Source organism: Bubalus kerabau, chromosome 18 (genome assembly GCF_029407905.1).
Source record: "Bubalus kerabau isolate K-KA32 ecotype Philippines breed swamp buffalo chromosome 18, PCC_UOA_SB_1v2, whole genome shotgun sequence".
NCBI classification, from domain to species: domain Eukaryota; kingdom Metazoa; phylum Chordata; class Mammalia; order Artiodactyla; family Bovidae; genus Bubalus; species Bubalus kerabau.
In genome coordinates, this window is record NC_073641.1 from 15,796,804 (window position 1) to 15,824,245 (window position 27,442).

Sequence of the window (27,442 nt, forward strand, 5' to 3'; positions counted from 1 at the left end):
CTGTGATTGGAACTAGATAAACAACAAACTTTCTAACCCAGGGGCATTATTATTAATTGAGAACATGGAATTGAAATGTAAGTCTAACTGCATTCTTACCTTTACATTGTATGATGTAAATATATGTTAGAAGATACTTGAAAATTACTTATATTCTTGTCTTAACAACTTCTTTATCATTTACCAGGTAAGTTGTCATCCTAGCACATTTATCAAATTATTTTTGTCCAAATTAATGATGGCTGTTCTGAGGGTTAGTTCATTGCAGAGAAATTGTTTAAGAACCCAACTTCAGTAGAGTTATATACTGTTAGGTATTCACATATAACAAATCATGTCATAATTTTCAAAACTTAAGATGTTAACTTACAACATTGTTTTGGTCCCTGACAGTTATCTTTCCAAGGAGATTTCACTGTGATGTAATTTTCTTGAGATCTGTCAGATGAAGTAATAAAAGATGATTTATGATTTTACACCTAGACATTTTTTTTTCATGGAGGAATAAAGTAACAAGATCGATTCATTAAATAAGATCAGACTTTTTTTTAGCCTAAAATATTTATGCTTTAAAGTCATTTAAAGAGCACATATGTTCTTTCCAATTATTAGGTGCTGGAATGTGGAGTTTGTGAGGATGTCTTTTCTTTGCAAGGAGACAAAGTGCCTCGCCTTCTGCTTTGTGGTCATACAGTCTGTCATGACTGTCTCACTCGGCTGCCTCTTCATGGAAGAGCAATCCGTTGCCCTTTTGATCGGCAAGTAACAGAACTAGGTAGGAAAAAAAAATATATATATATATAAAATTGTTCATGTAATACAAATGTCATAGTAGACAATTTCTTTCTGTTTGATTTTAAAAATTATAAAATTCTGGGAGTTCCCTGGCAGTCCAGTGGTTAGGACTCTGCTTCTGCTGCAGGACGAATGGGGTCTTTTCCTGATCTGGAAACATGCCAAGGTGTGGCCAAAAAAATAAAAAGAACGAAATTCCAAGGAGGTTTCAGTTTCTTTTAAAAGCAGTATTCCTGAAGCTATAAACTAGCCCACTCTTAGGGACTAACTTTATTTCATCTTCTAGGATTTTTATATTCAGTACTTATAGATCAATAGTTGTAAGACACCTGAGAAAGATATGCTAACTTTTTCCACTTTCCTGTAAAACGGGGTTTATCTTAGACATGAATAGGCCATTAAGGAAAATACAGATAAGTACTTGGAGTTTCAACATGGTATTTATTGATATCAAAGACAGAAGAATTTTTAGCATTTGATAACTACTAACTACTTCTTGTTCTGTGTTAAAATGTATTTAAAGGTCTGGTGGATTTTTTTCAGTTTTTTGCATACTTTTCAAACTTTGCTTTATAGTTTTCAAAATGAATTATTACTATAGGATACCAGATTTGGAAATGACATTTATTAACATTTGAACAGTTATCTTACAACCATAAATTCTATGTTTATTCTTTTTAATGGTGGAATTTTCTCCAAAATTAATAGTTTAAGGTTGTCATTTATTTTTAGTTTAGTAGTACTGTTTAAGACTGTTCAGACTGTATATCATGTGGAACACATTTGAAATTAAAGCACCAGGAAAACAAGCAAGAGTACCCAGATTTTTAGACCAGAAAGCTTTAAAATGCTAAGAAACATTGTTGTAAAATATTTTCTTATAAGGGTAGGATAGAATGTGTTTTTTAAGATTTTGGTAGTCTTTGATTTAACTAAGTAGTATGCTCATTTGCCAGAAAGCTAATATAAGACGGTGTTAGCATTATTATGGATAGCATTAACTTACCATTAATCAAGAAATAATAAGGTTCGGGGGGAGATGTCTTTATTTTTACATTGTTTTTATTGTCCTTTTATTCTGTAATTTATATATATCATACCATCTTCTTTATATAAAACTGTATAGAAGTAGTAATACTTTGCAAATGTAAGATGGACCCTTTCTTCCTTTTGAAGGGCACTGTATCTTCTCTACATAAATACCACAGTGTGGGTTGTTACTACCCTCACTGTGATAACCTAGGAATTCGTGACAGGTAATGGTTAGTGATATCCTAGCTGAAATCAATCAAACCAGTAATTTTGCCTTGAATATAGGTTGTAATTTCTATGTTCTTGTTCAGTGACTAAGTCATGTCCAGTTCTTTGTGACCCCATGGACTGCAGCACACCAGGCTTCCTTGTCTTTCACTATCTCCTAGAGTTTGCTCAAACTAATGCCCATTGAGTTGGAGATGCCATCCAATCATCTCATCCTCTGTTGAGGATCCATCTCATCCTCATCATCATCTTATCTCATCTTTTTCCGCCTCCGCTCAATCTTTCCCAGCATCAGGGTCTTTTCCGGTGAGTTGGCTATTCACTTCAGCTGGACAAACTACTGGGGCTTTGGTTTCAGCATCAATCCTTCCAGTGAATATTCAGGGTTGATTTCCTTTAGGATTGACTGGTTTGATCTCCTTGCTGTCCAATGGACCCTCGAGAGTCTTCTCCAGCACCACAGTTTGAAAGCATTAGTTCTTTAGCGCTCAGCCTTCTTTATGGTCCAGCTCTCACATCTGTACATGACTACTAGAAAAACCATAGCTTTAACTGTATGAACCCTTGCGGGCAAAGTGATGTCTCTGCTTTTTGATACGCTGTATAGGTTCATCATCGCTTTTCTTCCAAGGAGCCACTGTCTTTTAATTTCATGGCTGCATTCATTGTCTGCAGTAATTCTGGAGCCTGAGAAAATAAAATGTGTCACTGTTTCCACTTTTTTCTCCATCTGTTATGCCATGAAGTGATGGGACCGGATGCCATTATCTTAGTTTTTTGAATGTAGAGTTTAAGCCAGTGTTTTCTCTCTCCTCTTTCACCCTCAAGAGGCTCTTTAGTTCCTTCTCGTTTTCTGCCATTAGAATGTTGTCATCCACATATCTGAGGTTGTTAATATTTCTCCCGGCAATCTTGATCCCAGCTTGTGATTCATCTAGCCTGGCATTTTGCATGTTGTGTAGTAATTACTATACCTTTTAGCTTAGAATTTTACTCTAATTCGAGCCTATGGAATATGTGTTAATGACTCTTGATATAGTTTGATGTCATTATTTTAAAATTTGTGTTTAAATCTATTATAGAAATTATATATATATATATAAATTGCAGAAAACTTGGAAAATCTATTAAAAAGTATAACAAAATAATTTGTATTTCCTGCTTATAAAATCAAGTTACTGTTTTTTTTTTTCTTTTCCATTATGACTTATTACAGGATATTGAATAGAGTTCTCTGTGCTATACAGTAGGACCTTGTCATTTATCCATTCTATATATAATAGTTTACACCTACTAATCCCAAACTCCCAACCCATCCCTCCCTTCTACCACCCCAGTCCCCTTGAACTGCTGTTTATATGAAAGAATCAAAATTAGAATTCTTCTTTAGTATCAGTAGTTGTTTATCATAGTTATTAGTACTGGTTATTATTATTTGTGGTTCTTCTCTTCTTTCCTCATGGTAAAATTATACCTCCCTGCTCTCTTATGATTAGGTAGGCAGAGCTGTGTGATTTTCCTGTAACTAGTGAAATTATGAGTAGAAGTGGAGTGTTAACTTCCAGGTAGAAGCTGTTAAAGATAGATTTATGATAGTTTGTAGTAAATTGTTTTCTCTGCTATAGTGAGGTGATACAGGTGGTTGGAGCCTTAGTGGCCTGTGTCCTTGATCATGGACAGTAGGGAACAGAATCTCTCTTGTCTTCACCAACCCCTGAGATGTTATATGAGCAAAAAGCAAATCTTTGTTGTTTTAAGTCATTGAGATGTTGATTTATAGTCACAGAAAGATTAAGTGATATCTTAGGCAGTTGATAGATACTGTTTAAATACTACTAGGAGTTTATGTGAAGAAGGCGATTGCACCCTACTCCAGTACTCTTGTCCCTGGAGAATCCCAGGGACGGGTGAGCCTGGTGGGCTGCCATCTATGGGGTCGCACAGAGTTGGACACGACTGAAGCGACTTAGCAGCAGCAGCAGCAGGAGTTTATGTGTTTGTGTTTAATATATAATTAAAGTATTTGGATACTGTCAAGATAATACTTTTAAATAAAAGACTTAGTGTACTCTTAATCTTTTATAAACAAAGTGGATAGAACTCAGTTTGATGTAGAATGTGTGTGAAAAATTAAATTCATTGAGAAAGCCTTGCTAGGATGGCAAGACAGGGGGAAATGCTGGGTAGGGGCTGCATAAAGATACTTGAGAAGGGAGGTCACAGAAATCAGACAGGAGGGTAAAGATATTTAGCCTAGTTAAAAAATTTTTTTTGGAGAACCATAACTAGAAATGGCTTTTTTCCTTACCTTTTCTTCCAAATTTCCTTCTTCCTTTCTTTTTTTCTTCCTTCCCTTCCTCCCTTAGTAAAGAGGGGCCAAGAAGTACGGAAGCCTTGTAACCATTGACTTCATTATTCTTTTGTTTTTTCAATGCGTATGTACTAGATGGCAGCTTTGTGTTAGATGGTATTTGTTGTATAGAAGCTCAGCATAGCAGATATTCCTTCTAATTTCCAGAGGATCTATCTTTTATTTATAGTCTTAGGAAGAGTTTGTGTTGTGTGTGCTCATGTGTGTGGCCACGTATGCATGTACATATGTTTGTTCACGTGGCCTTTTATGGTCAGTTCTGGGGAAAAGAGACATTGGTCCTCACTCAGATGTGCCCTAAAGTCTTACCTACCTAAAAGGGAGTATCGTCAGACTTTAGTGTGAAACTCTGTGTATGTATGTGAGAAGGAGTTTATGTATTTATTGATTGCCCTTAGGGTTCTAGGTTAGATGAGATATGGGGAAAATGTCTGTAGCTGCTCTAGTTCCAGTTTAGAGATGGATTTATTTTAGGTTAAGTGTATCTTTCATACTGTGGTTTTCTAACATGCATCATATTTTATGACCATATTTGTGGTCATAAAATCAGTTTAATTGTGTGAATAAGATTTTTTAAAAAGAAATAGGATAAAACCAATCAGTGTGTTGCACACTGTGAGGGTGAATTTTGGTTTGTAAATCTTCTGTTTCAGTGGTGTGTGTGTGTGTGTGTGTGTGTGTGTGTATTATACTGGGTTGCAATGTAAAATGTATTTCTTACTGTAGGTTGCTGTTAAAAATATTTAAAGCACTTGTTTTAGTATATACACTAAAAGTCAGTGAGGAAATAGGATTTATAAATTATATTGAAGTTAAATTATAGAAAAAGAATAAGAGTTTTAAAAAATGTTTCTACTTAGAGTGCTAAGGAGTTCTGTGTTTTAAAGAGAATATTTAATATTGCTGTTATAGCATTAACAGGAAATGGAGAAATTTTGAATTTCCAAAATCTAAACATTATTAATGATTGAACTGTGAGACATTGAAATTACTATCAGGATATGGGGTAAAATAAATAATATTCCATTTTGTTATATTTAGTTTATATGTTTATATTCTAGGAGATTCAGGTGTCTGGGGATTGAAAAAAAATTTTGCTTTATTGGAGCTTTTGGAAAGACTACAGAATGGACATAGTGGTCAGTATGGAGCTGCAGAAGAAGCCATTGGGATATCTGGAGAGGTATTGATTGAACTGTTGAAATATTTGTTGTGACCATGAATTTTTTTTTTAATTTAAAATATTTGCCATTATATGCACAATGTTACCTTACTTACCCTATAAAGTAGGGTTCCAGAGACACAACTTGTCATTACATTATAGTTCTGAAGGCAACAGAATCCCCAGCTGAACAAAAGCAAAACTGAAGCTTGAATTCTCTGAAAATACTATACGCAAACTATATTTTTTGTATGAACTTGTTTCCTTATCATCATTAGTTCTATATAAGGGTAAAGTGAAAGAGTAAGATTATGGATGAATACAAAGGATATGTAGCCTACTTTAAAGCAGAGGATGCAAAAGTGAATCATTCAACAGTTAAAACACAGAGAAAGAGAGAGGAACTCCATGAAAGGGACCTTTTAGCATAGAGATGAAATGCCTTACAGGTAGCCATAGCTCCTGAGGGAATTACTATTAAATATCCTCATGAAAAGTTAAATTGTATGTAGATGTACTCTCTTTATCCAGACAGGCTGGTGTCCAATAATTATTAGAAAGAAGGCCATTAACACAAGTTAAAATACATTTTGAGCATAAAATTTGTCTATATAACTCATAGACTGTTCTGAATATAGGAATAGTTGTTTAGTAAATAGTTAATAATTTTGACGAACACCTTGAAAACCACATATTTAGTATCAAGGAAAATGTCAGATTGACTTTTTACTTATCTTTTATTAAGTCATGATTTCCTATATAAAGTGAATCAGTGAAAGTAATCTCAAACTGAAGCACTGTTTTCTAAAAATTTTGCAGTTCTTTCCCATGATTTATCTTTTACCTTTATTTTGAAAGATATCAAGGATTATCTAATGTTGATCCTACAAATTTGTCAGCTCTAGAAAGCAGAAGACATGACTTTTTAATTTTATACATATGCATTTTTCATAGTTGCAAACAAAATTGTTTAACTTTGGGTTCATTTTTTATTTACTGTGATACTGAATGATACCATTGATATATTTTCTAATTTTTATTTCTGCAGAAATTTATACCAAATCTTTCCCTTTCCAGTTATGGCCTTTTAGTATTCAGAAAAAGTTTTCGAAGCATTCTTGATTATCTGTCATGTAAAATTGACCACTCAGAATGCTTTTTACTAATTCATAAAAATAATAAACATTTATAAGGTTACATGTAACATAGGGTTTTATTTCTTTCTTAAATTTAATGATTTTCAACCAGGATAGTGCAGTGGACTCAACTATGGAGTTTTAGAAGAAATACACAGCCTGGATTTCATCTACACCTATTGAGCAATGAGTATTTCTCAGGTTGGAGTCCAAGCATCTATGTTTTTAAAAGCTTCACTTGGTTATCTAAATAATAAAATTTGTGCTTCTCTTTTTCTATACATTATGCTGACAAGTATATTTAAAGTATTTACTATCAGTTCTTTTTTTTTTTTTTTTTTTTTTTTTTTTTTTTTTTTTTTATTTTTTTTTTTATTTTATTTTTTTTTTTAATTTTATTTTATTTTTAAACTTTACATAACTGTATTAGATTTGCCAAATATCAAAATGAATCCGCCACAGGTTTACATGTGTATCAGTTCTTTCAGTCTTAAAAAAAACAGACTTCTATTCTCTATTGTTCGTTTCTTGTGTGTAAAGTGAGGGGATTTTGCAGTAGATACCTTTGCACTGACAGTGAATCTAAAACAATGGTTGTATTTTTGGCCTCAAATTCATAGCATATTTTGATGATCAGTTTTGGAAATAGCTTTCACTTACCTATAGAAGTGAGTAGTGAATGACCTTTGTATTTAATGATCAGTTTATTTTTATATATATAAAGATTATGGGCTTTTGTATTTCAAAATTTGGCATGTTATAATGATTGGGGTTTAGTTAAAAAAATTTTTTTTAATCAAAGTATAGTTACTTTAAGTTAGTTTCAAGCATACATCAACATGGTTTGGTTATACACACACACACATTCTTTTTCAGATTCTTTTCCATTATAAATTGTTATAAGATACTGAGTATAGTTCCCTGTGTTGTACAGTTCCCTTGTTGTTTTCCTATTTTATATATAGTAGTTTGTAATTTATTTCTCCTCCCTCTCCCTTGGTATCTGCTTTGGTAACGGTAAGTTTGTTTTCTGGGTCTCAGTCAGTTTCTGTTTAATAAAGTTTTACTACATTACTTTTTTGTTTATCAGAGCATCATTCGTTGTGATGAAGATGAAGCTCATGTTGCATCTGTATATTGCACTGTATGTGCAACTCACTTGTGCTCAGAATGTTCCCAAGTTACTCATTCTACGAAGACACTAGCAAAGCACAGGAGAGTGCCTCTAGCTGATAAACCTCATGAGAAGACCATGTGCTCTCAGCATCAAGTGCATGCCATTGAGTTTGTTTGCTTGGAAGATGGCTGTCAAACTAGCCCACTCATGTGTTGTGTCTGCAAAGAATATGGGAAACACCAAGGTCACAAGGTATGAATATAGTTAAAGTTGATAACTTTGCCTGCTTTGCCAGCCTACTGTTTATTTTCACTGACTTGGTTCTTTATACTAAAAGTAGAAACTGAAGAAGAGCTAAATGATAAATGGGTTGAGCTTGGTAGCATGAAAGGAAAAGAGAGGTTTATAATGACTTATCAAAAATTTCAGAGTCCTCATGATTCATTCTTTACTGAAAGTGGCTTTCCAGCAGGAAACAAAAAGTCCTTTTCTTTCTGTGCATGTTTTTGTAAAGCACTGGATTGTGTTGATAATATATCAGTTGATGAACTAATGCTTGTGATCAAATTTTAGAGATTTCTTGGTTTCTTAGCAGTATATGAAATTCCAAATTTTAAATTATTTCTTTGAAGGATCAATAATTTTGAAATGAAGGCAAATTAGTATTTCTTAATGCTGTGATTTTGTAAATATGTTATAAAACCCACTTGCAGCTAATGCTTTTTTTATTAATAGGAGCCAGTTAAATAGCATTTTATATCATTAGTCAATACTATGAGTTCTTTTCTATAATTATGTTGCATCTTATAGCATTCAGTATTGGAACCAGAAGCTAACCAGATCCGAGCATCAATTTTAGATATGGCTCATTGCATACGGACCTTCACTGAGGAAATTTCAGATTATTCCAGAAAATTAGTTGGAATCGTTCAGCACATTGAAGGAGGAGAACAAATAGTCGAAGATGGAATTGGAATGGCCCACACAGAACATGTATGGATTTTTTTCCTCCTTATCCTTTTTCCCTCTTACTTTTTCACCTTATAGGATTTATTGAGCAATTCCATTGTACCAGTACTGCATTAGTCAGTGGAAATAAGTTTTTTGAAAAGTCTCTGTCTTTAAGGAAATTTATTATCCATCGTGAAGAGTTTCAAGTGTGGTAACTGTTTACTTTGTGGGGGAAATGCAGGATGCCCTGGCAGTGTGCATATAAACAGCATTAACTTAGGTAAGTCTTGGAAGGCTTTCTAGAAGATGTGATGTCTCAACTGAGATTTAAGGGAATTTAGTCAGGGAGAAGAGTGAGATGGGGAGAGAGTTGTTCCAGAGAGGGAAGCATATGTTAAAATACCTGGAAGTGAGACTTGGACATATTGTAGAAACTTAACTAAGTTCACTGTGGTTGAAGCTTTGAGTATTGGGGTGGCAGATGGTAAGAAAAGATGTTGGAGAATTAAGGGCCAAATCGTGCAACATCTTGTTAGTTATGTTAAAGAGTTTGGACTTTATCTCACAGGCAGTGATGAGCCATTGAAGAATTGTCATAGGAATAACTTAATCAGATTTGCATTAAGAAAGGTTGCTGTTTAATATAAAAAATGAATTGGAGGAACAACAAGATTGGAAGCAAGGAGACGACCTCTTGTGAGGTTGCTGAAATTATCTACTTGAGAATTGTTTGTGGCCCATAATACTGCAGTATTGAGGATGGAGAGAAGCACATGGCTTTGAGATGTTAAAGAAGTAGAATAGGTAGGTCATAGTGATTGATTGATAATATTGATTGATAGGTAACTTGCAGGGTCAAGCATGATGCCTAGGTTTCCACCTTGCCCAGCCTGGCGGATGGTTGTGCTCTAAACGGGGAGGAAGAAGAATTTGGGAGGGGATGATGAGACCAAGGTGGTAAGTTTAATTTGGATGTTGAATTTGTTATGTCTGTGAAATAAATGGAAATACACCCCCCCCCCCCCCCAGCCAACCCCCAGTAAGGTGAAGAGTAAGTGGGTATTAGAAGGTGAGTGTGTCTAACTTCTAAGAGTTTGGCTATGAAGAGAAGGAAGGAACTTAGGCAGTAGTGGTAGTTGCTTTTAAAAATTGAATTGTAGAGGAGAAGCATTTGAGCCTCCCAGGTGGCACTAGTGGTAAAAACCTGCTTGCCAGTGCAGGAGTCTTAAGAGATGTGGGCTCAATCCCTGGGTCAGGAAGATCCCCTGGAAGAGGGCATGGCAACCCACTCCATTATTCTTGCCTGGAGAACTCCATGGACAGAGGAGCCTGGAGAGCTACAGTCCATAGGGTCACAAACAGTCAGACATGACTGAAGTGACTTAGCACACATGCATAGAGAAGAAAGGGATATTTTCAGACAGGAATATAAAACACAGGGACAGACAAAGTATAGTGGTTTTTTTTGGTAATCAAAATTAAAGCCAAGTCATTGGGAATAATGGCTAGAATCATGCTCTGTCAAATGTAGCCAGTAGTCTCATGTGTCTATTTAAGTTTAAATTATTTATCAATCGCAAGAAATAAATTTACTTCCCCAGTCTCACTAGCTACATTTGAAGTACATTTTATGTGTGTGTAGCTAGTGGCTACCATATTGGTCAGCACAGATATAGAACATGTCTGTCACCACGTAAAATTCTATTGGATCTTGTTGTACTATGGTGGAAATATTTATGCCCTCAATAAATATTTATTGAACATATCTCAAGTGCTAAACACTATTCTAGCTATGGAGACAGCACTCTACAAGTCAAAAATACCACCTATGCAGAGTTTGCGTTCTAATGTGGGAAGAGAGACAATATACAAGTAAAATATGGCAGAAGTATTTTATTAGCTGCTTTGGAGAAAAATCCAGAAAGGTGGTATTTGAGGACAGGCTCCCTGAGAAGGGGCATTGAGCAAAGACCTAAAGGAGGTGAGAAAAGGGAACCATGCTAATATTTGGGGAAAGAACATTCTAGATCAAGTACAGAGGCCCTGCAGTTGGAGTGTGCCTTGTTTTCTTAAGAAACTTCGAGGAGGCTCAGTGTAGCTAAAACAGAATGATTAATGGAAGGCATAGCTGGAATTGAGGTCAGAAAGGGCTTTATAGGCACTTGCTTTACTTTATTTCAGGAACGCTTTTCTTCAAAATGTTCATATGGTTCCCTCTCCTACCTCCTTCAGGTCTCAGCTCAGATGGCTCTTTCTCAGGGATTCTGTCATTGAACATCCCATATAAAGGATTTTGGCGTTTACTGTATGTGGGAAACCATGGGAGTGTTTTGAGCATAGTAATAATTAACATTCTGACTTAACATTTAAAATGATCAGTCTGGCTTCTGGATGGAGCATACGTTATAGGGAGCAGGGGTAGATCTAGTGAACCAAGTTAGAAGGCTATTACAATAATTAAGTGAGAGATAATGGCTTTGATTAGGTTGGTAGAGGTAGAGATGATGAGGCATGATCAGAGTCTAGATATATTTTGAAGTCACCAGAATTCAGTAAGAAATTAGTTGAGAGATAAAAAAGAGAAGTGTTAAGGGTGACTCCAGTTTTTTTAGCTTGAACAGCCTGGAAGTTGTAGTTGCCATTTATTGAGATGGAGAAAACTAGGTTTGTGGCTGAGGGAGACTGTAGGTTAGGTATTCCTTGTTTTTTTGAAATGTCATTTAAACGGTTGGATATCCAAAGGCTGTATTTAAGGGGAAAAGTCCTGTGTGGAGATATACATTTTGGGATTTTTAAGGTTATAGATGGTATTGAAATTTTCATTATTTCACATAAAAAATCTTTTTTAAGGTTACAGTTGTTGACAACTTATTTTTATTGCCCAAGGTACCAGGTACTGCAGAGAATGCCCGATCGTGTGTCCGAGCTTATTTTTCTGATCTGCATGAAACTCTGTGTCGTCAAGAAGAAATGGCTCTAAGTGTTGTTGATGCTCATGTTCGAGAAAAATTGATTTGGCTTAGGCAGCAACAAGAAGATATGACTATTTTGTTATCTCAGGTTTCAACAGCCTGTCTCCATTGTGAAAAGACTTTGCAACAGGTACATGGTTTAAAACATGGTTAGGACATAGTTTAAGAAGGAGAATTTGTAAGCTTAATCAAATCATTACCGGAAGTACATACTAGTTATTAATTTAATAGATAGTTTTATATTATTATATTAACTTCTTGTCATTCTTTATTCATCCCAAGCCCTTTAACCCTTTTTGGCCAAATGTATATACTATTCTTTCTGCTTGGTGGGCTTATGTCTCCCTTTTTTAATATTGGAAATCCTTCTTCAAATTTTTACTGTTGTTTGAAGTTCCTTTTCCTTGCTCTTTTTTGTTCATTGGTTTTTGGTGGGGGGAGGTGGGGAGTGCATCCGTAGCATGAACTACCCATCTCTGCTCTAAGTTATTGGTTCTTTTATGTCACATAAAATCCATGTTTTTTTTGATGCATGAGGTATCATAAGCAATTTGTTACCCATGTTGCAGATAATATGCTTTTAAAATGATTTAGATTTAAGATTATTCTAACAAAAATGTCAGTCTTTCTCATTACTGTTTTGGATCTGTCTTCATAAATGTGCAATTTAAGACTAATTGTTGCCCTAGGAATCCTAATATGCTGCAGACACTCTCATTTTTTGATATATTGCTTATGATTGTGTTGATACAAATCATTAGAGAGCTAAACTTTCTACCATTGTAGAGCTTTTTCTCTTAAAAATCTGATAGGCTAGGCTGTAACCACATCAGTCTTGCGTCCTTTAGTCCTTGTCACATTGAATTGTAGTAATTGATGTTTTTGCCATTTATTAAGTTGTCTTCTTTCTCCAGTCCTATTCTGACCTCTGCTTTGTGATGCTGAGATTGGAACGCTGAAAACCTGCTCTGCCAGCTGGTTCCATGTTATTTATGCTTTGCCAGGAGGGGGCAGTAGAGGGAGGCTGAAAGGCCGACGTCATTTCCTGTGGGTTCCCCATTGCTTGGGGTTCATGTGAATCTCACTGCTCACACGAGGAGACAGCTTTCCTTAGAGATCTGAGTTTCAGCTCCATGGGATCCCTCCTATAAGTGTCTAAGTTTTAATAATTCTAGCATCTCTCCTTTATTCCCCCAGCCCTGAGAGTGGTAGCTATTTCTTACAGTTGTTTCCTGCATGAGACCTCCGAGCTCTTTTTACACTTTCAGTTGCCTTGTTAATAACTACACCTAGTTAACAGTTCTTGGTATTAGTTTTTCTGTTCACATGATTGTTGGGGTTTTTGTCTCCTGATTGGAGTTTAATGATACATTATGCACATTTGTCCTTCTGAATGTTGGCTGAATGCATCTTTGTATCTAAATTCTTTGTGTCTGATTAGAAAGAGCTTAATAAACACTTGTTTAGCTCAAGCTACACAGCAAAATTGGAAACGGAGCATGTCCTAAATCATACTTGTGACTACTTCAAAATATTTTTATATTTATTTCAGTTAAAAGTATGCTCATGGCTACTGAAATATTTAGAAGTATTTTAGAGTTTCTGAAGCATTTTGTCAAAGTGACTGATAAATGTTAATGACATGGTATTATCTCACTGTTTTAATGCAAATGAAATTGGGGCCTTGGATTCATTCTTCATATGGACTTATTAGTTTTATTCTGATTTATGGCCACAGAACCCTAATCTCAGCCAGTAGTCTTAAAAGTTCCTGCCGCAGAGATACCTGAATGAGGAATGGATGAAATAGCACATATTTATTACCAATTTTGAGGATAAAATTTAATCATCCCTCTCTTCCAAAACAATTGATGCATCGTCTAAGTTCAAGGTGTGATGCTGCTTGGTTAGGGTTTATTTATGAGTCAGACATTTTTTTGTGTGCCTGCTATGTGCCATGTAAATTCTAGGTACATGGAATACGTCAATAAGCAAAATAGGCCAAAAGCCATAATCTTGTGGAATTAGCAACTTAGCAAGAGACAGACAATAAACCATAACCATTTCTAATAAGTAAATTATATAGTATGTTAAAAAGTGATTAAGAGCTAAGGGAAAAACAAAAAATGTGAAGATATAGCAGATTGCATTTTGAAATAGGGTAAGCATCATTGATGAACTATGGAATGAGGTTCGTGACATTATACAGGAGACAGGGATCAAGACCATCCCCATGGAAAAGAAATGCAAAAAAGCAAAATGGCTGTCTGGGGAGGCCTTACAAATAGCTGTGAAAAGAAGAGAAGCGAAAAGCAAAGGAGAAAAGGAAAGATATAAGCATCTGAATGCAGAGTTCCAAAAATAGCAAGAAGAGATAAAAAAGCCTTCTTCAGCGATCAGTGCAAAGAAATAGAGGAAAACAACAGAATGGGAAAGACTAGAGATCTCTTCAAGGATATTAGAGATACCACGGGAACATTTCATGCAAAGATGGGCTCGATAAAGGACAGAAATGGTATGGACCTAACAGAAGCAGAAGATATCAAGAAGAGGTGGCAAGAATACACAGAAGAACTGTACAAAAAAAGATCTTCATGTCCCAGATAATCACGATGGTGTGGTCACTGACCTAGAGCCAGACATCGTGGAATGTGAAGCCAAGTGGGCCTTAGAAAGCATCACTACGAACAAAGCTAGTGGAGGTGATGGAATTCCAGTCGAGCTATTTCAAATCCTGAAAATTGATGCTGTGAAAGTGCTGCACTCAATATGCCAGCAAATTTGGAAAACTCAGCAGTGGCCACAGGACTGGAAAAGGTCAGTTTTCATTCCAGTCCCAAAGAAAGGCAATGCCAAAAAATGCTCAAACTACCGCACAATTGCACTCATCTCACATGCTAGTAAAGTCATGCTCAAAATTCTCCAAGCCAGGCTTCAGCAATATGTGAACTGTAAAATTCCTGATGTTCAAGCTGGTTTTAGAAAAGGCAGAGGAACCAGAGATCAAATTGCCAACATCCGCTTTATCATGGAAAAAGTAAGAGAGTTCCAGAAAAACATCTATTTCTGCTTTCTTGACTATGCCAAAGCCTTTGACTGTGTGGATCACAATAAACTGTGGAAAATTCTGAAAGAGATGGGAATACCAGACCACCTGACCTGCCTCTTGAGAAATCTGTATACAGGTCAGGAAGCAACAGTTAGAACTGGACATGGAACAACAGACTGGTTCCAAATAGGAAAAGGAGTACGTCAAGGCTGTATATTGTCACCCTGCTTACTTAACTTATATGCAGAGTACATCATGAGAAATGCTGGACTGGAAGAAACACAAGCTGGAATCAAGATTGCCGGGAGAAATATCAATAACCTCAGATATGCAGATGACACCACCCTTACGGCAGAAAGTGAAGAGGAACTAAAAAGCCTCTTGATGAAAGTGAAAGTAGAGAGTGAAAAAGTTGGCCTAAAGCTTAACATTCAGAAAACGAAGATCATGGCATCCGGTCCCATCACTTCATGGGAAATAGATGGGGAAACAGTGGAAACAGTGTCAGACTTTATTTTTTGGGGCTCCAAAATCACTGCAGGTGGTGACTGCAGCCATGAAATTAAAAGACGCTTACTCCTTGGAAGGAAAGTTATGCCCAACCTAGATAGCATATTCAAAAGCAGAGACATTACTTTGCCAACAAAGGTCTGTCTAGTCAAGGCTATGGTTTTTCCTGTCGTCATGTGTGGATATGAGAGTTGGACTGTGAAGAAGGCTGAGCGCCGAAGAATCGATGCTTTTGAACTGTGGTGTTGGAGAAGACTCTTGAGGGTCCCTTGGACTGCAAGGAGATCCAACCAGTCCATTCTGAAGGAGATCAGCCCTGGGATTTCTTTGGAAGGAATGATGCTGAAGCTGAAACTCCAGTACTTTGGCCACCTCATGCGAAGATTTGACTCATTGGAAAAGACTCTGATGCTGGGAGGGATTGAGGGCAGGAGGAGAAGGGGACGACAGAGGATGAGATGGCTGGATGGCATCACTGACTTGATGGACTTGAGTCTGAGTGAACTCTGGGAGTTGGTGATGGACAGGGAGGCCTGGCGTGCTGCGATTCATGGGGTTGCAAAGAGTCGGGCATGACTGAGTGACTGAACTGAACTGAAGTGAACTGAAGCATCATTGAGAGAAGGTGAGATTTACTCAGACTCAAATGGGAAGAAGGTGAAGGGAACTATCTCTTCTTAATGAAGAATATTTCAGTTGAGGAAATGGTTAGTGCAAAAACCCTAAGGTGACATGCCTTGTGTATTTGAGGAACAGCAAAAGAGGGCAGTATGGCCGTAATGGATAGTGATAAGTGATGGAGAGAGTAATAGGAGCTGAAATGAGAGAAAATAGGGAATTATATATAAGGAGAGCCTTTGGGCCGTTGGAAGAACTTTAACTTTTACTGATTGAATTGGAGAAGCCATTGTGAGGTTTTGAGCACAAGAATGATTTAATCTTACTTAAAAGGATCTGGCTGATATGAAGAATGGCAAGGAGAAGGAAGGAGTTCAATAGTTAGCGACTATTGTGGCATTCCAAGTGAGAGAGAATAGTAGCTTGGATAGTAGGGGCTAGAAGTACCCAGATTTTGGATATCTAGTAGGATTTGTTGACAAGTACATGTGAGAATGAGGAAGGAGAAGACAAGAAGGACTTCAAAGTTTTTGTTCTGGGGATTGGAACAACGAGATTGCTATCACCTCATATGACTATGGCTTCCCTCCTAGCTCAGTTGGTAAAGAATCCGCCTGCAATGCGGGAGACCCCAGTTTGATTCCTGGGTTGGGAAGATCCCCTGGAGAAGGGATAGGTTGCCCACTCGTGTTCTTGGGCTTCCCGACTCAAGGGAATCCCTTGAGTCAGCTGTTCTTGGCTCAGCTATAAAGAATCCACCTGCAATGCAGGAGACCTGGGTTCGATCTCTGGGTTGGGAAGATCCCCTGGAGAAGGGGGAGGCTACCCACTCCAGCATTCTGGCCTAGAGAAGTCCATGGACTGCATAGTCCATGGCGTCGCAAAGAGTCGGACACTACTGAGCAACTTTCACTTTGTTTCTTTTCATATGAATATACAGCAGTGAGCAAAAACTGACAATGCTATTTCTTTCATGGAGCTTATATATTGTTGGAAAATCTGTATCTTATGACGAATACATTGGCATATGTATAGAATATTTCTGGAATAATATTTGAGCAACAGGAAGGAAAGAGCCTGGGACTCTAGAGTGAGACAGAGACATCACAGTTTGACCTTTAGTCCTTTGTTTTTGGAACCAATTCGTGTATATCTTTCATTATTGTGAAAAACTTTTATAGGAGTACTATATATATGTGTGTATATATATATATATATATATACAAACACATAGAAATATGTGCATATGCATTCAACTTGCTGCATTTTGGGACTGGACATTGCTACGTAACCAGCATCCAGATCCAGTAACAGGGCATTACCAGGACCCCAGAAGCCCCTCAGACTCTCTTCTAGTAACTACCTGCCTTTCCTCCTAAGGATGAACCACTATCCTGATTTCTAATGTATACTTTGTTTTTGCCTGTTTTGGTAATTAATAAAAGTGGTAATTATTATTATTACCCACTTTTATAATAATAATAACTCTTATTACAATTATTATTGTATATAATAATTATATATACAATTAATAATATTAATACAATATTAATATATACAATATTATTGTATAATAATAATTCTTATTACAATTATTATTGTAATTAATACAATAAGAACTCTTCATGTCATGTCTACTCTTATTTCATGTGAAATTCATTTTGTCAAAATGTAATTGTAGTTCATTTTTATTGTGATAGTGTTGCATTTGTGAGTATAAAATTATTTATCTATTCTTATGTTGATGGGCTTTTAAATTATTTATTAATGTCTGACTATTGTTATCTTAGTCAGATTTACACATAAATTAACTTTTTTGTTGTTAAATATGCAACTCTTGCGACCCCATGGATTACAGCATGCCAAGATCCTCTGTCCTCCACTGTCTCCTGGAGTTTGCTCAGATTCGTGTCTGTTGAGTCAGTGATGCTGTCTAACCATCTCATCCTCTGCTGTCCTCTTCTCCTTTTGCATTCAGTCTTTCCCAGCATCAAGGCCTTTTCCTGTGAGTTAACTTTTTGCATCAGGTGGCCAAAGTATTAGAGCTTCAGCTTCAGCATGAGTCCTTCCAGTGAATATTCACAGTTGATTTCATTTAGAATTGACTGGTTTGATCTGCTTTCAGTCCAAGGGGCTGTAAAGAGTCTTCTCCTCGAGCACCACAATTCAAAAGCATCGAATCTTCAGCAGCTAACTTTGAATACTATACTGTTAAATGAGCTTTTCTTGAGTTTTAGTGATATCTCTTTTCCTGGTTTCTTTAAAAGGTTTGTAAGAAATATCATCTCCTTTCTAGGATGATTGTAGAGTTGTCTTGGCAAAACAAGAAATTACAAGGTTACTGGAAACATTGCAAAAGCAGCAGCAGCAGTTTACAGAAATTGCAGATCACATTCAGTTGGATGCCAGCATCCCTGTCACTTTTACAAAGGTAATGCATTCTGTACTTCATTTTTAGGTGTGTTTTTGAACACATAATTGTTCACAATTAAATCATAATTGTTTTACCTTCCATGGTAATTAGCTTGAACAGACAACTAAGAAATTAATGAACCACAGGATTAAAAAAGAAAACTTTATCAGTGGAAAATAGAAGGTGGTGTAATGAATCTTCCTGTACTCATCACCACCTATTTGAACAGTTAAAAACCTTTTATTTCACCTACACTTCTCCCAGTCTCGTTCTACCTACAATCTCCCAGGTTATTTTGAAACGAATCTCAACATATTTCATCCCAACATCAAATCATTTTTAAAACACGATCAAAATACCATTACCACACCTAAGAAATTAAATACATCTTTAATATTACCCACTATTGAATTAGTATTCAAATTTCCTAGATTGTTAAATAAATTTTTTTAGGTCTGAGACTGTATTTGGCATTTTTTGATATGTTTTGGTCTCTTTTCAAGTGGATACCCCTAATTTCAAAAGGTACATGTGTTTCATTTTGCTTTTTTTGAGTGCCTTTAAAATTGTGAAGCATTCACATGGTCCGGAGTCATATCTACAAAGCAAAGTGCATTCAGTGAAGTCTAACTTAAATTCCTGACCCCTCCATGCTTTTCTTCCCTTCTCCATAGAAACCTATTAAGAATTTTTCTTAGTTTTTTCATCATTTAAAAAAATAGAGAAATATGTTTGCATGTACGCTCCAGCCATTTAAAGGTAGAGTACTGTACTCACTTCTCCACCTTGCATTTTGATTTGAGGGTACATCCTAGAGGTCACTCCTTAGCAGTATATAGTGACCTTTTCCATTCCCTTTTACATCTACAAGGCACTTGATTGTAAGTATGTACATTTTTTTATTCTGGTAAAAAACACAAAATTTTTTACCATCTTAACCATTTTTTAAGTGTATAGTTCAGTATCGTTAAGTATATACACATTGTGTGAAACATTGTCAGAAATTTTTCATCTTGAAAAACTTAAACTATACCTTATAAACGACTGCTCCCCTATTCCCTGCTTCTCGTCATATGCTGGTATCCACTGTTCTACTTTCTGTTTCTTTAAATTTGACTACTCTAAATTTAGTGTATACATGGATAGTATTTGTCTTTTTGTGACTGGGTTTATTTCACTTAGTATTATGTCCTCAGAGTTCACCTGTAATGTAGTATGTGACAGAATATCCTTTTAAGTCTAAATAATATTTCATTGTTTGTATATGCCACATTTTGTGTATACATTCATCTATCAGTGGGTATTTGGGTTACTTTACCTCTTGGTTATTGTGAATAGTGCTGCTGTGAACATGATTGTATAGACATCTCTTTCAGGCTTTGTTTCCAGTTCTTTTGGATAAATACCAGAAGTGGCACTAATGGTTCATATAGTAGTTCTGTTTTTAATTTTCTGAGGAAATGTCATACTCTTTGCTTAGCGTTGCATCACATGATCTAAATCCCACCAAAAGTGCATGAGGATTCCAGTTTCTCCACATTTTCACTTATTCTTATCTGTTTTGTTTTTGATAGTAGCCATCCTGATTGGTGTAAAGTGATATCTTATTGTGGTATTGATTTGCATTTCTCTGATGATCAGTGATGTTAAGCATCTTTTCATGTGCTTCTTGGTCAGTTCTGTGGAGAATTTTTTACAAGTCCTTTTGCCTGTTTTTCTGTTTCTATCTGACTTTTTGTTGTTGAGTTGTAGGAGTCCTTTATATATTCTGTATATGAATCCATTATCAGACACATGATTTGCAACTATCTTCTCCCATTCTGTAGTTTTCTTCTTCACTCTATTGATTGTGTCCTCTGATTCACAAAAGCTTTTAACATTGATCTAGTCCCATTTATCTATTTTTGCTTCTGTTGATTGTTTTTTATGTCATATCCAAGAAAATCATTGCTAAATCCAGTGTCATGAAGCTTTTCTGCTGTTCTATGAGTTTTATAGCTTTGGTTCTTATGTTTAGGGCTTTACTCTATTTGTTTATAATCCAGATATTTAGAATTATTATATATTCTTTATAAACCTTCCATTTTTCCATTATATAATGAACTTGTCTCTGACAGTTTCTGACTTAAAAATCTATTTTGTCTGATATTAGGATAGCCAGCCCTGCTTTTTTTGGGTATGATTTGCATCCCAAAGAAATTAGCATTTTTACCATCCTTTCACTTTCAAACGTGTGTTTCCTTAGACATAAAGTGAATCTCTTTTGTAAACAGAATATTTTTAGATCTTGGTTTTTCACCCATTAGGTCACAGTATGTCTTTTGAGTGGAGAGTTAAGTCTATTTATATTTAAAGTAATTATTGTTAGGTAAACCCTTACTATTGTCATTTTGTTCATTTTCTGCCTAACTTGATACTTTTTTTTGTTTTACCTTTCCTCTTTCATTGCCTTTTATGTTTTATTGATTTTTTTTTTTTTTTTAGTGTCATGGTTTGAGTTCCTTCTCATTTCCTTTTGTTTATATTCTATGGATTTTTGTGTGTGTGTTTGAAGTTACCGTTACAATTACATAAAATATCTTAGTTGTAACATTGTTTTAAATTGATAACAATTTAACTTCAATTGCATACAAAAATTCTATTTCTCCACAGCTCCACCCCCTGTACTTTATGTTATTGATGTCACAAATTATATCTTTATATACTGTATACTTATTAGCACAGGCTTATAGTTTCTTTTAATGTGTTTGTTATTTCATTTCCATGAAGAATTAAATTTATTCACCCAAATTATAATAATGCAGGTTACTATTTGTCCCTGTAGTTATTGTTACCATTTTAGATTTTCATATGACTTCATATTGCTGACAATTTCAGTTTGAAGGACTCCTTTAGCTTTTCTTTTTGAGCAAGTCTAGTGATAATGACTTCCTCAGCTTTTGTTTTTCTAGGAAAATCTTGATTTTTTTCCCCCATCATTTTTGAAGGACAGTTTTGTTATATATAGCATTCCTGGTTGAAGCCTTTTTCTTTCAACACTTTGACTATATCATCCCATTCCTTCTGGCCTGCAGTGTTTTTGCTGAGAAATTTGTTGATAGTCTTATGGAAGCTCCCTTTCTGTGATTAGTCATTTTTTCTTGTTGCTTTCAAGATTATCTGTTTTTGAATTTTGACAGTTGGGTTATAATGTATCTTAATGTGGGTCTCTTTGCATTTATCCTAGTTGGAATGCATTGAGCTAGGATTTTTATGTCCATTTCTTTCCTCAGATTAGGAAGTTTTCAGCCATTATATCTTCAGGTAAGATCTCTTTGCCCCTTTATTTCTGTATTCTCCTTCTGAGACTCCCAGTCCGATGTGTCTCGTAGGGTCTTTTCACTTTTCTTTATTGTTTTTTTCTCTCCCAAATCCATGAGTCCAAATTACCCATGTTTTAAAAAATTAATTCTTGCAAAATCCTATGTAAGTTTGGTCTATTTAAAAAATTAATTGAAGGATAATTGCTTTGCAATATTGTGTTGGTTTCTTCCATATATCAACATGAATCACTCATAGGTATGCATGTGTCCCCTCCCTCTTGAACTTCCTTTCCACATTGCTACCCCATCCCACCCCTCTAGGACTTTAGTCTATTTTTAATGCCCATTTTATACATGGGGGAAGTGAGGCAGAGCAGTCATGCAGCTAGAAATTGAACAAGTATGTTCATTGCAGTATTATTTATAATATAAAAAAATCAGAGATGATCAAATATTTGTCAATGGGGATTGGTCAAATGGTAAATGGAATATAATAAAGCAATTGAAAGAAAAAAAGTAGTTTTATATGTTTGAAATGAAAGGATTCTGTAAGGTACTATTGAGTGTAAAAAGTGAGTTGCAGTGTGTATTTTTTTTTTTTAAGTGTGTCTGCCTTGTGTATGTCAACCAGTGTATGATGCACAGGAAGATGTCTGGAGGGATACATGTGAAATTGTTAACAGTGAATACTTATAGGAAGTAAGCATCACTTTTTATTTTTAATTAATATATTTAGCACAGCATGAAAAATCTTATTTAAAGAAGATTCAGTTGAGCTAGAAAATCTGGGAAAAATAAGTGTGTGTGTGTGTGTGTGTGTGTGTGTGTGTTAGCTTACATAGTATGTAATAAGTTTTATTAAGCCAAGATTTAATAAAGCAGTGAGGATACATTTCCTCTTTGTAAATATCAGAATCAGGGTATTTTAATATGGGAATATAACTGATTTTAATGGATTGAGGAATGAGTAGGAGACAAAGTAATTAACAAAGGTTTTTTATAAATAAAAGTGTAAGTGCTAGTACTTTTACTCCATATCAAAATTAAAAGATTTATTTTTTAAAAAATTTTAGGACAATAGAGTTCACATTGGACCCAAAATGGAAATTCGAGTTGTTACATTAGGATTAGATGGTGCTGGAAAAACTACTATTTTGTTTAAATTAAAACAGGATGAGTTCATGCAGCCTATTCCAACAATTGGTGAGTATGCATATTGCTTTTACCTTAATGAATATTTTATAGGAAAAAAACCCTAACTTACAGATGAGTTCTCAGGGCCTTACTTTATGCCCATCTGATGTGGAGATTGGCTGTAAGACATCAGCATTTCAGAGGAAAAATGCAAGGTTCAGTGACTGTGGGATTGAAATGTGGATTGAGGGGGGATAGTAAGATATAATAGAATATTGGTGGGACAGTTGGAAGGAATAAAATATTGATGACTCTGGCTGAAAATTAGGGATGAGGAGGTGGTAGTGTTGCAGAGCTGGTACTCAGCTGTCAAGGTCTTAAGGACTCTACTGGATTAGAGGGCTAGCCCTGGTTAAAGGTATACATTTCCCCCTGTATGTTTATTACAAGTGGAGTTGGTTAGATAGTGCTGTATGAAGATGATTTGTAAGTCACAGGTACAAATGGGGTTGCCTGTTTTTGGTGTGTCACTCATAAGTCAGTATTAAAGTAAGTTTTTTTTTTTTTTTTTTTTTTTTTAACAGGTTTTAATGTGGAAACGGTAGAATATAAAAATCTAAAGTTCACCATTTGGGATGTAGGTGGAAAACACAAATTAAGACCATTGTGGAAACATTATTACCTTAATACTCAAGGTAAGAGTGTAAAAATTACATCTTAATTTTTCAGATTTTTAGAATATCAGTCCAGTTTTCAGTGCATTGATTTAGCTAATAAAGCTGATATTTTAGCATTGATTAAATACATGATCATATTATTACATATTGGTAGCATGCCCCACACTATTAAGAAAATTAAGTGAGATAGACTGGGATATATACTCTGGTATATTTCATGAAAAACCATAACTTAATATTTATCTTATACATGTAAGCAATTAAGGGTACTTTCCTCTTGGTATTCTTAACAAAGAGTATTATTAGTGTTTATATGAGTATAATCATTGGCAATACTATGGTATAGGGTAGAATTTGTGGTGTATAGTTCTGTTGCTCTATTCAATTCAATTCAACTCAACATTTATCCCATTATAATCTCTCAATAGCTCCACTCCTCCACTCCTTTATTTGCATTCACAATTAGTTATCATCAGCAGAAGAACCCATAGTGGTTTGATTTTAACCAAACTGTGTTATGTGACATACATTCCACTTAGCATTTATTCACATAAATGAATTGTACATTTTGTCTCCTGTACCCCAGCATAAAGCTTATGTTTATCATACTCTCTGTCCATATATCATCCTGTTTTCCACCTAGAAGAAAGACTAGATAATTTTTACTTTGAAATTTTTGATATTAGGTTAGTATGAGCCAGTGATTAAGGGGAAGAAATGGAATTTTGAACATGAGGAATGGTTGAAAGCCTAGGATGTTTAGCTGCCATTAGATAGCTGGAAAGATTTCAAAAGACAGTTAATTCAGTACATATTCATGAAGTTTCTGCTGTGTATTTTGAGTAAAATTATGGAAAGTGCTGTGCCGGGCACCTAAAGAGAATACCTTGGAGAGATAAAGTTGGTGATTTATTTATTTTTAAAAGACTATCTTTTGGTAAAGGAAGTAGAGTAATCAAAGTAATCAAAGAAGTAGCATCAGTAGGTAGATCATGAGAGGTACATTTTCATTCATTAAGAGAAAAATATTAAATGATATGCAAAGCAATATGTGTTTGGTAGTGCAAATGTTGTAAATCCTGTTATAGATGGGGAAAAAATAGACCAAAAGTTAGGTGAACTGCTTGAGATCGTATCATTAATTATTGCTAGGTGCTCCTATAATAGGCAGCCTTCCTGTGAAAATAATGATGGTAGACTCACCATAATATAACATTAAAATATTTAGCCCACTTACTGAAATTAAACAAGTGACTAAATGAATATTTTTGTTTTTTTTGATAGCTGTTGTATTTGTTGTTGATAGCAGTCATAGAGACAGAGTTAGTGAAGCACACAGTGAACTTGCAAAGTTGTTAACAGAAAAAGAACTCCGAGATGCTTTACTCCTGATTTTTGCTAACAAACAGGTAATACATTTGTATTTCAGAATATTTATTTTAGCATTCCACATTATAAGGTAACTGTTAAGATTTTGAGAGAAATAACTCAGTAGATATAAAGTTTCTGCTGTATTTTGAATGCAGTCTATATGGAAGGTGCCATACTTGGTACCTTGGAGTATACAGAAAGAAATAAGGTAGAAACTCATATGTATTTAGGTTTGCATGTTAAGTGTTTATTTCTAATACTGCTAAGTGCAGATTAATAAGAAGACTGCTAAGTGACTTCAGTGATATTAATATAAAGTATTATGGAAAATTATAGAGTAGTTCTAAAGGTTGTATTCTCTAAGATTTATAAAAAGTAGGATTTGAATTGAAATTATAGATAATACTTTGAGTTAGTATGTGAAGGAAAGAACACTACAGACAGAAAAAATAAAAACATGAGTATTTTTAGAGAGCATCGTGGAGACCAATATGCCAGCAAATTTGAAAAATTCAGCAGTGGCCACAGGACTGGAAAGGTCAGTTTTCATTCCAGTCCCAAAGAAAGGTTATGCCAAAGAATGGTCAAACTACTATATGGTTGCACTCATTTCACAGGCTAGCAAGGTAATGCTCAAAATCCTTCAGGCCAGGCTTCAACAGTACGTGAATCGAGAACTTCCACATGTACAAGTAGGATTTAGAAAAGGCAGAGGAACCAGAGATCAAATTGCCAACATCCATTCGATCACAGAATAAAGCAAAAGAATTCCAAAAAAATATCTACTTCTGCTTCACTGACTATGCTAAAGCCTTTGCTGTGTGAATCACAGCAAACTGTGAAAATTCTTAAAGAGCTGGGAATACCAAACCACCTTACCTGTCTCCTGAGAAACCTGTATCAGGACAAGAAGCAACAGTTAGAACCAGACATGGAACAACAGACTGGTTCCAGATTGAGAAAGGAGTACTCCAAGCTGTATGTTGTCACATCATGCGAAACGCCAGGCTGGATGACTCACAAACTGGAATCAAGGTTGATGGGAGAAATATCAACAACCTCAGATATGCAGATGACACCACTCTAATGGCAGAAAGCAAAGAGGAACTAAAGAGCTTTTGATGAGGGTGAAAGAGAAGAGTGAAAACGCTGGTTTAAAACTCAACGTTCAAAAAACTGAGAACATCACTTCATGGCAAATAGGGAAAAACAGGAAGACAAAATAGACAGGAAACAGTGACAAATTTTATTTTCTTGGGCTCCAGAATTACTGTGGACAATAACTGCAGCCACAAAATTAAAAGATGCTTGCTCCTTGGAAGAAAAGCTTTGAAAATCTAGATGACTTATTAAAAAGCAGGGATAGCACTTTCCTAACAAAGGTTCAGCTAGTCAGAGCTATGATTTTTTCAGTGCTGCTGCTAAGTCGCTTCAGTCGTGTCCAACTCTGTGCGACCCCATAGACGGCAGCCCACCAGGCTCCCCCGTCCCTGGGATTCTCCAGGCAAGAACACTGGAGTGGGTTGCCATTTCCTCCTCCAATGCATGAAAGTGAAAAGTGAAAGTGAAGTCGCTCAGTCGTGTCCGACTCTAGCGACCCCATGGACTGCATGCAGCCTACCATGCTCCTCTGTCCATGGGATTTTCCAGGCAAAAGTACTGGAATGGGGTGCCAGGTACAGATGTGAGAGTTGGACCATAAAGAATGCTGAGCGCTGAAGAACTGATACTTTCAAACTGTGGCAGCTGAAGATTCTTAGATTTTGAGACAGCTTCTAGGAGGATAAGAATGCTTTTTTTTTAGTGCAATAAAGTGGCTTAGATGTCATAAGCAGGAAGAGTTGGATAGACAGTAAGGATTTTTCCCTTAATTTGAAAAAAAGGCAAGCTATTAAGAACTGATATACTTCACATTATGATTAAAGATATGCAAATAAGGCAGAGTGAAATACCATTTTCCACTTATCATCTTGTTAAAGATGAAAATGTTTGATAATCCTCAGGCGTGGATACACTGCTGGTGTGGTTATTAATGTGAGACATTTTCTTGGAGGGCAATATGGCAGTACTTTGTCGAAGGTTTAGATGCATATACCCTTTTACCCTGTAAATCTCTAGTAATGTATTCTGTAGACAGGTATCCTAAGGTTGTCTTAGAGATAATTTTGCAAGTGTATGTATTTAAAAATATGTTTACATCCATGTGTATGTATATGTAATAGCACATAAGCACATATTTTCAGTTTAAATATTCAGTATAAGACTGGTTAAGAAAATTATGTTACACCTACAGTAGAATGCAATACAGAAGTTAAAAATACTGGTGGAAATTTTTTTCTGCTTGTTCTAATAATGGAAATGTATCTTTATTTTCAATATATGTGTTAAGAAAAAAAAAACTAGAGTGTGTACTGTTCTTTTACATGAGTGTGCATGGAAGTTTTCTGGAAAAATATGAAAGCAGTTGTTACTGTTGGTTGCTTCTGGAAAGAAGGGTATTCAGGGCTGTTTGGAGAGTTTTTGTTGTTGTTGGCCTTGCTGCACATCTTACAGGATCTTAGTTCCCTGAGTAGGGACTGAACCTGGGTCCCTGGCAGTGAAAGT

The 27,442-nt window shown here is 35.6% G+C and overlaps 1 protein-coding gene across 3 annotated transcripts in view; it reads left to right on the top strand.

Annotated features, from left to right (window-relative positions):
• Positions 1-27,442, top strand: part of TRIM23 (tripartite motif containing 23) — a 36,643-nt gene that overhangs the window by 6,022 nt on the left and 3,179 nt on the right. Inside the window, exons 2-10 of one of the 3 annotated variants that reach the window (XM_055554454.1) lie at positions 613-775; positions 5,488-5,609; positions 7,815-8,093; positions 8,652-8,834; positions 11,679-11,894; positions 18,238-18,372; positions 22,730-22,859; positions 23,375-23,485; positions 24,752-24,876. In XM_055554454.1, coding sequence (XP_055410429.1) covers positions 613-775; positions 5,488-5,609; positions 7,815-8,093; positions 8,652-8,834; positions 11,679-11,894; positions 18,238-18,372; positions 22,730-22,859; positions 23,375-23,485; positions 24,752-24,876 — 1,464 coding nt within the window. Of the gene's footprint in view, positions 1-612; positions 776-5,487; positions 5,610-7,814; positions 8,094-8,651; positions 8,835-9,392; positions 9,597-11,678; positions 11,895-18,237; positions 18,373-22,729; positions 22,860-23,374; positions 23,486-24,751; positions 24,877-27,442 lie in introns of those variants that run through there. The other 2 variants (XM_055554455.1, XM_055554456.1) reach the window with 2 other exon arrangements.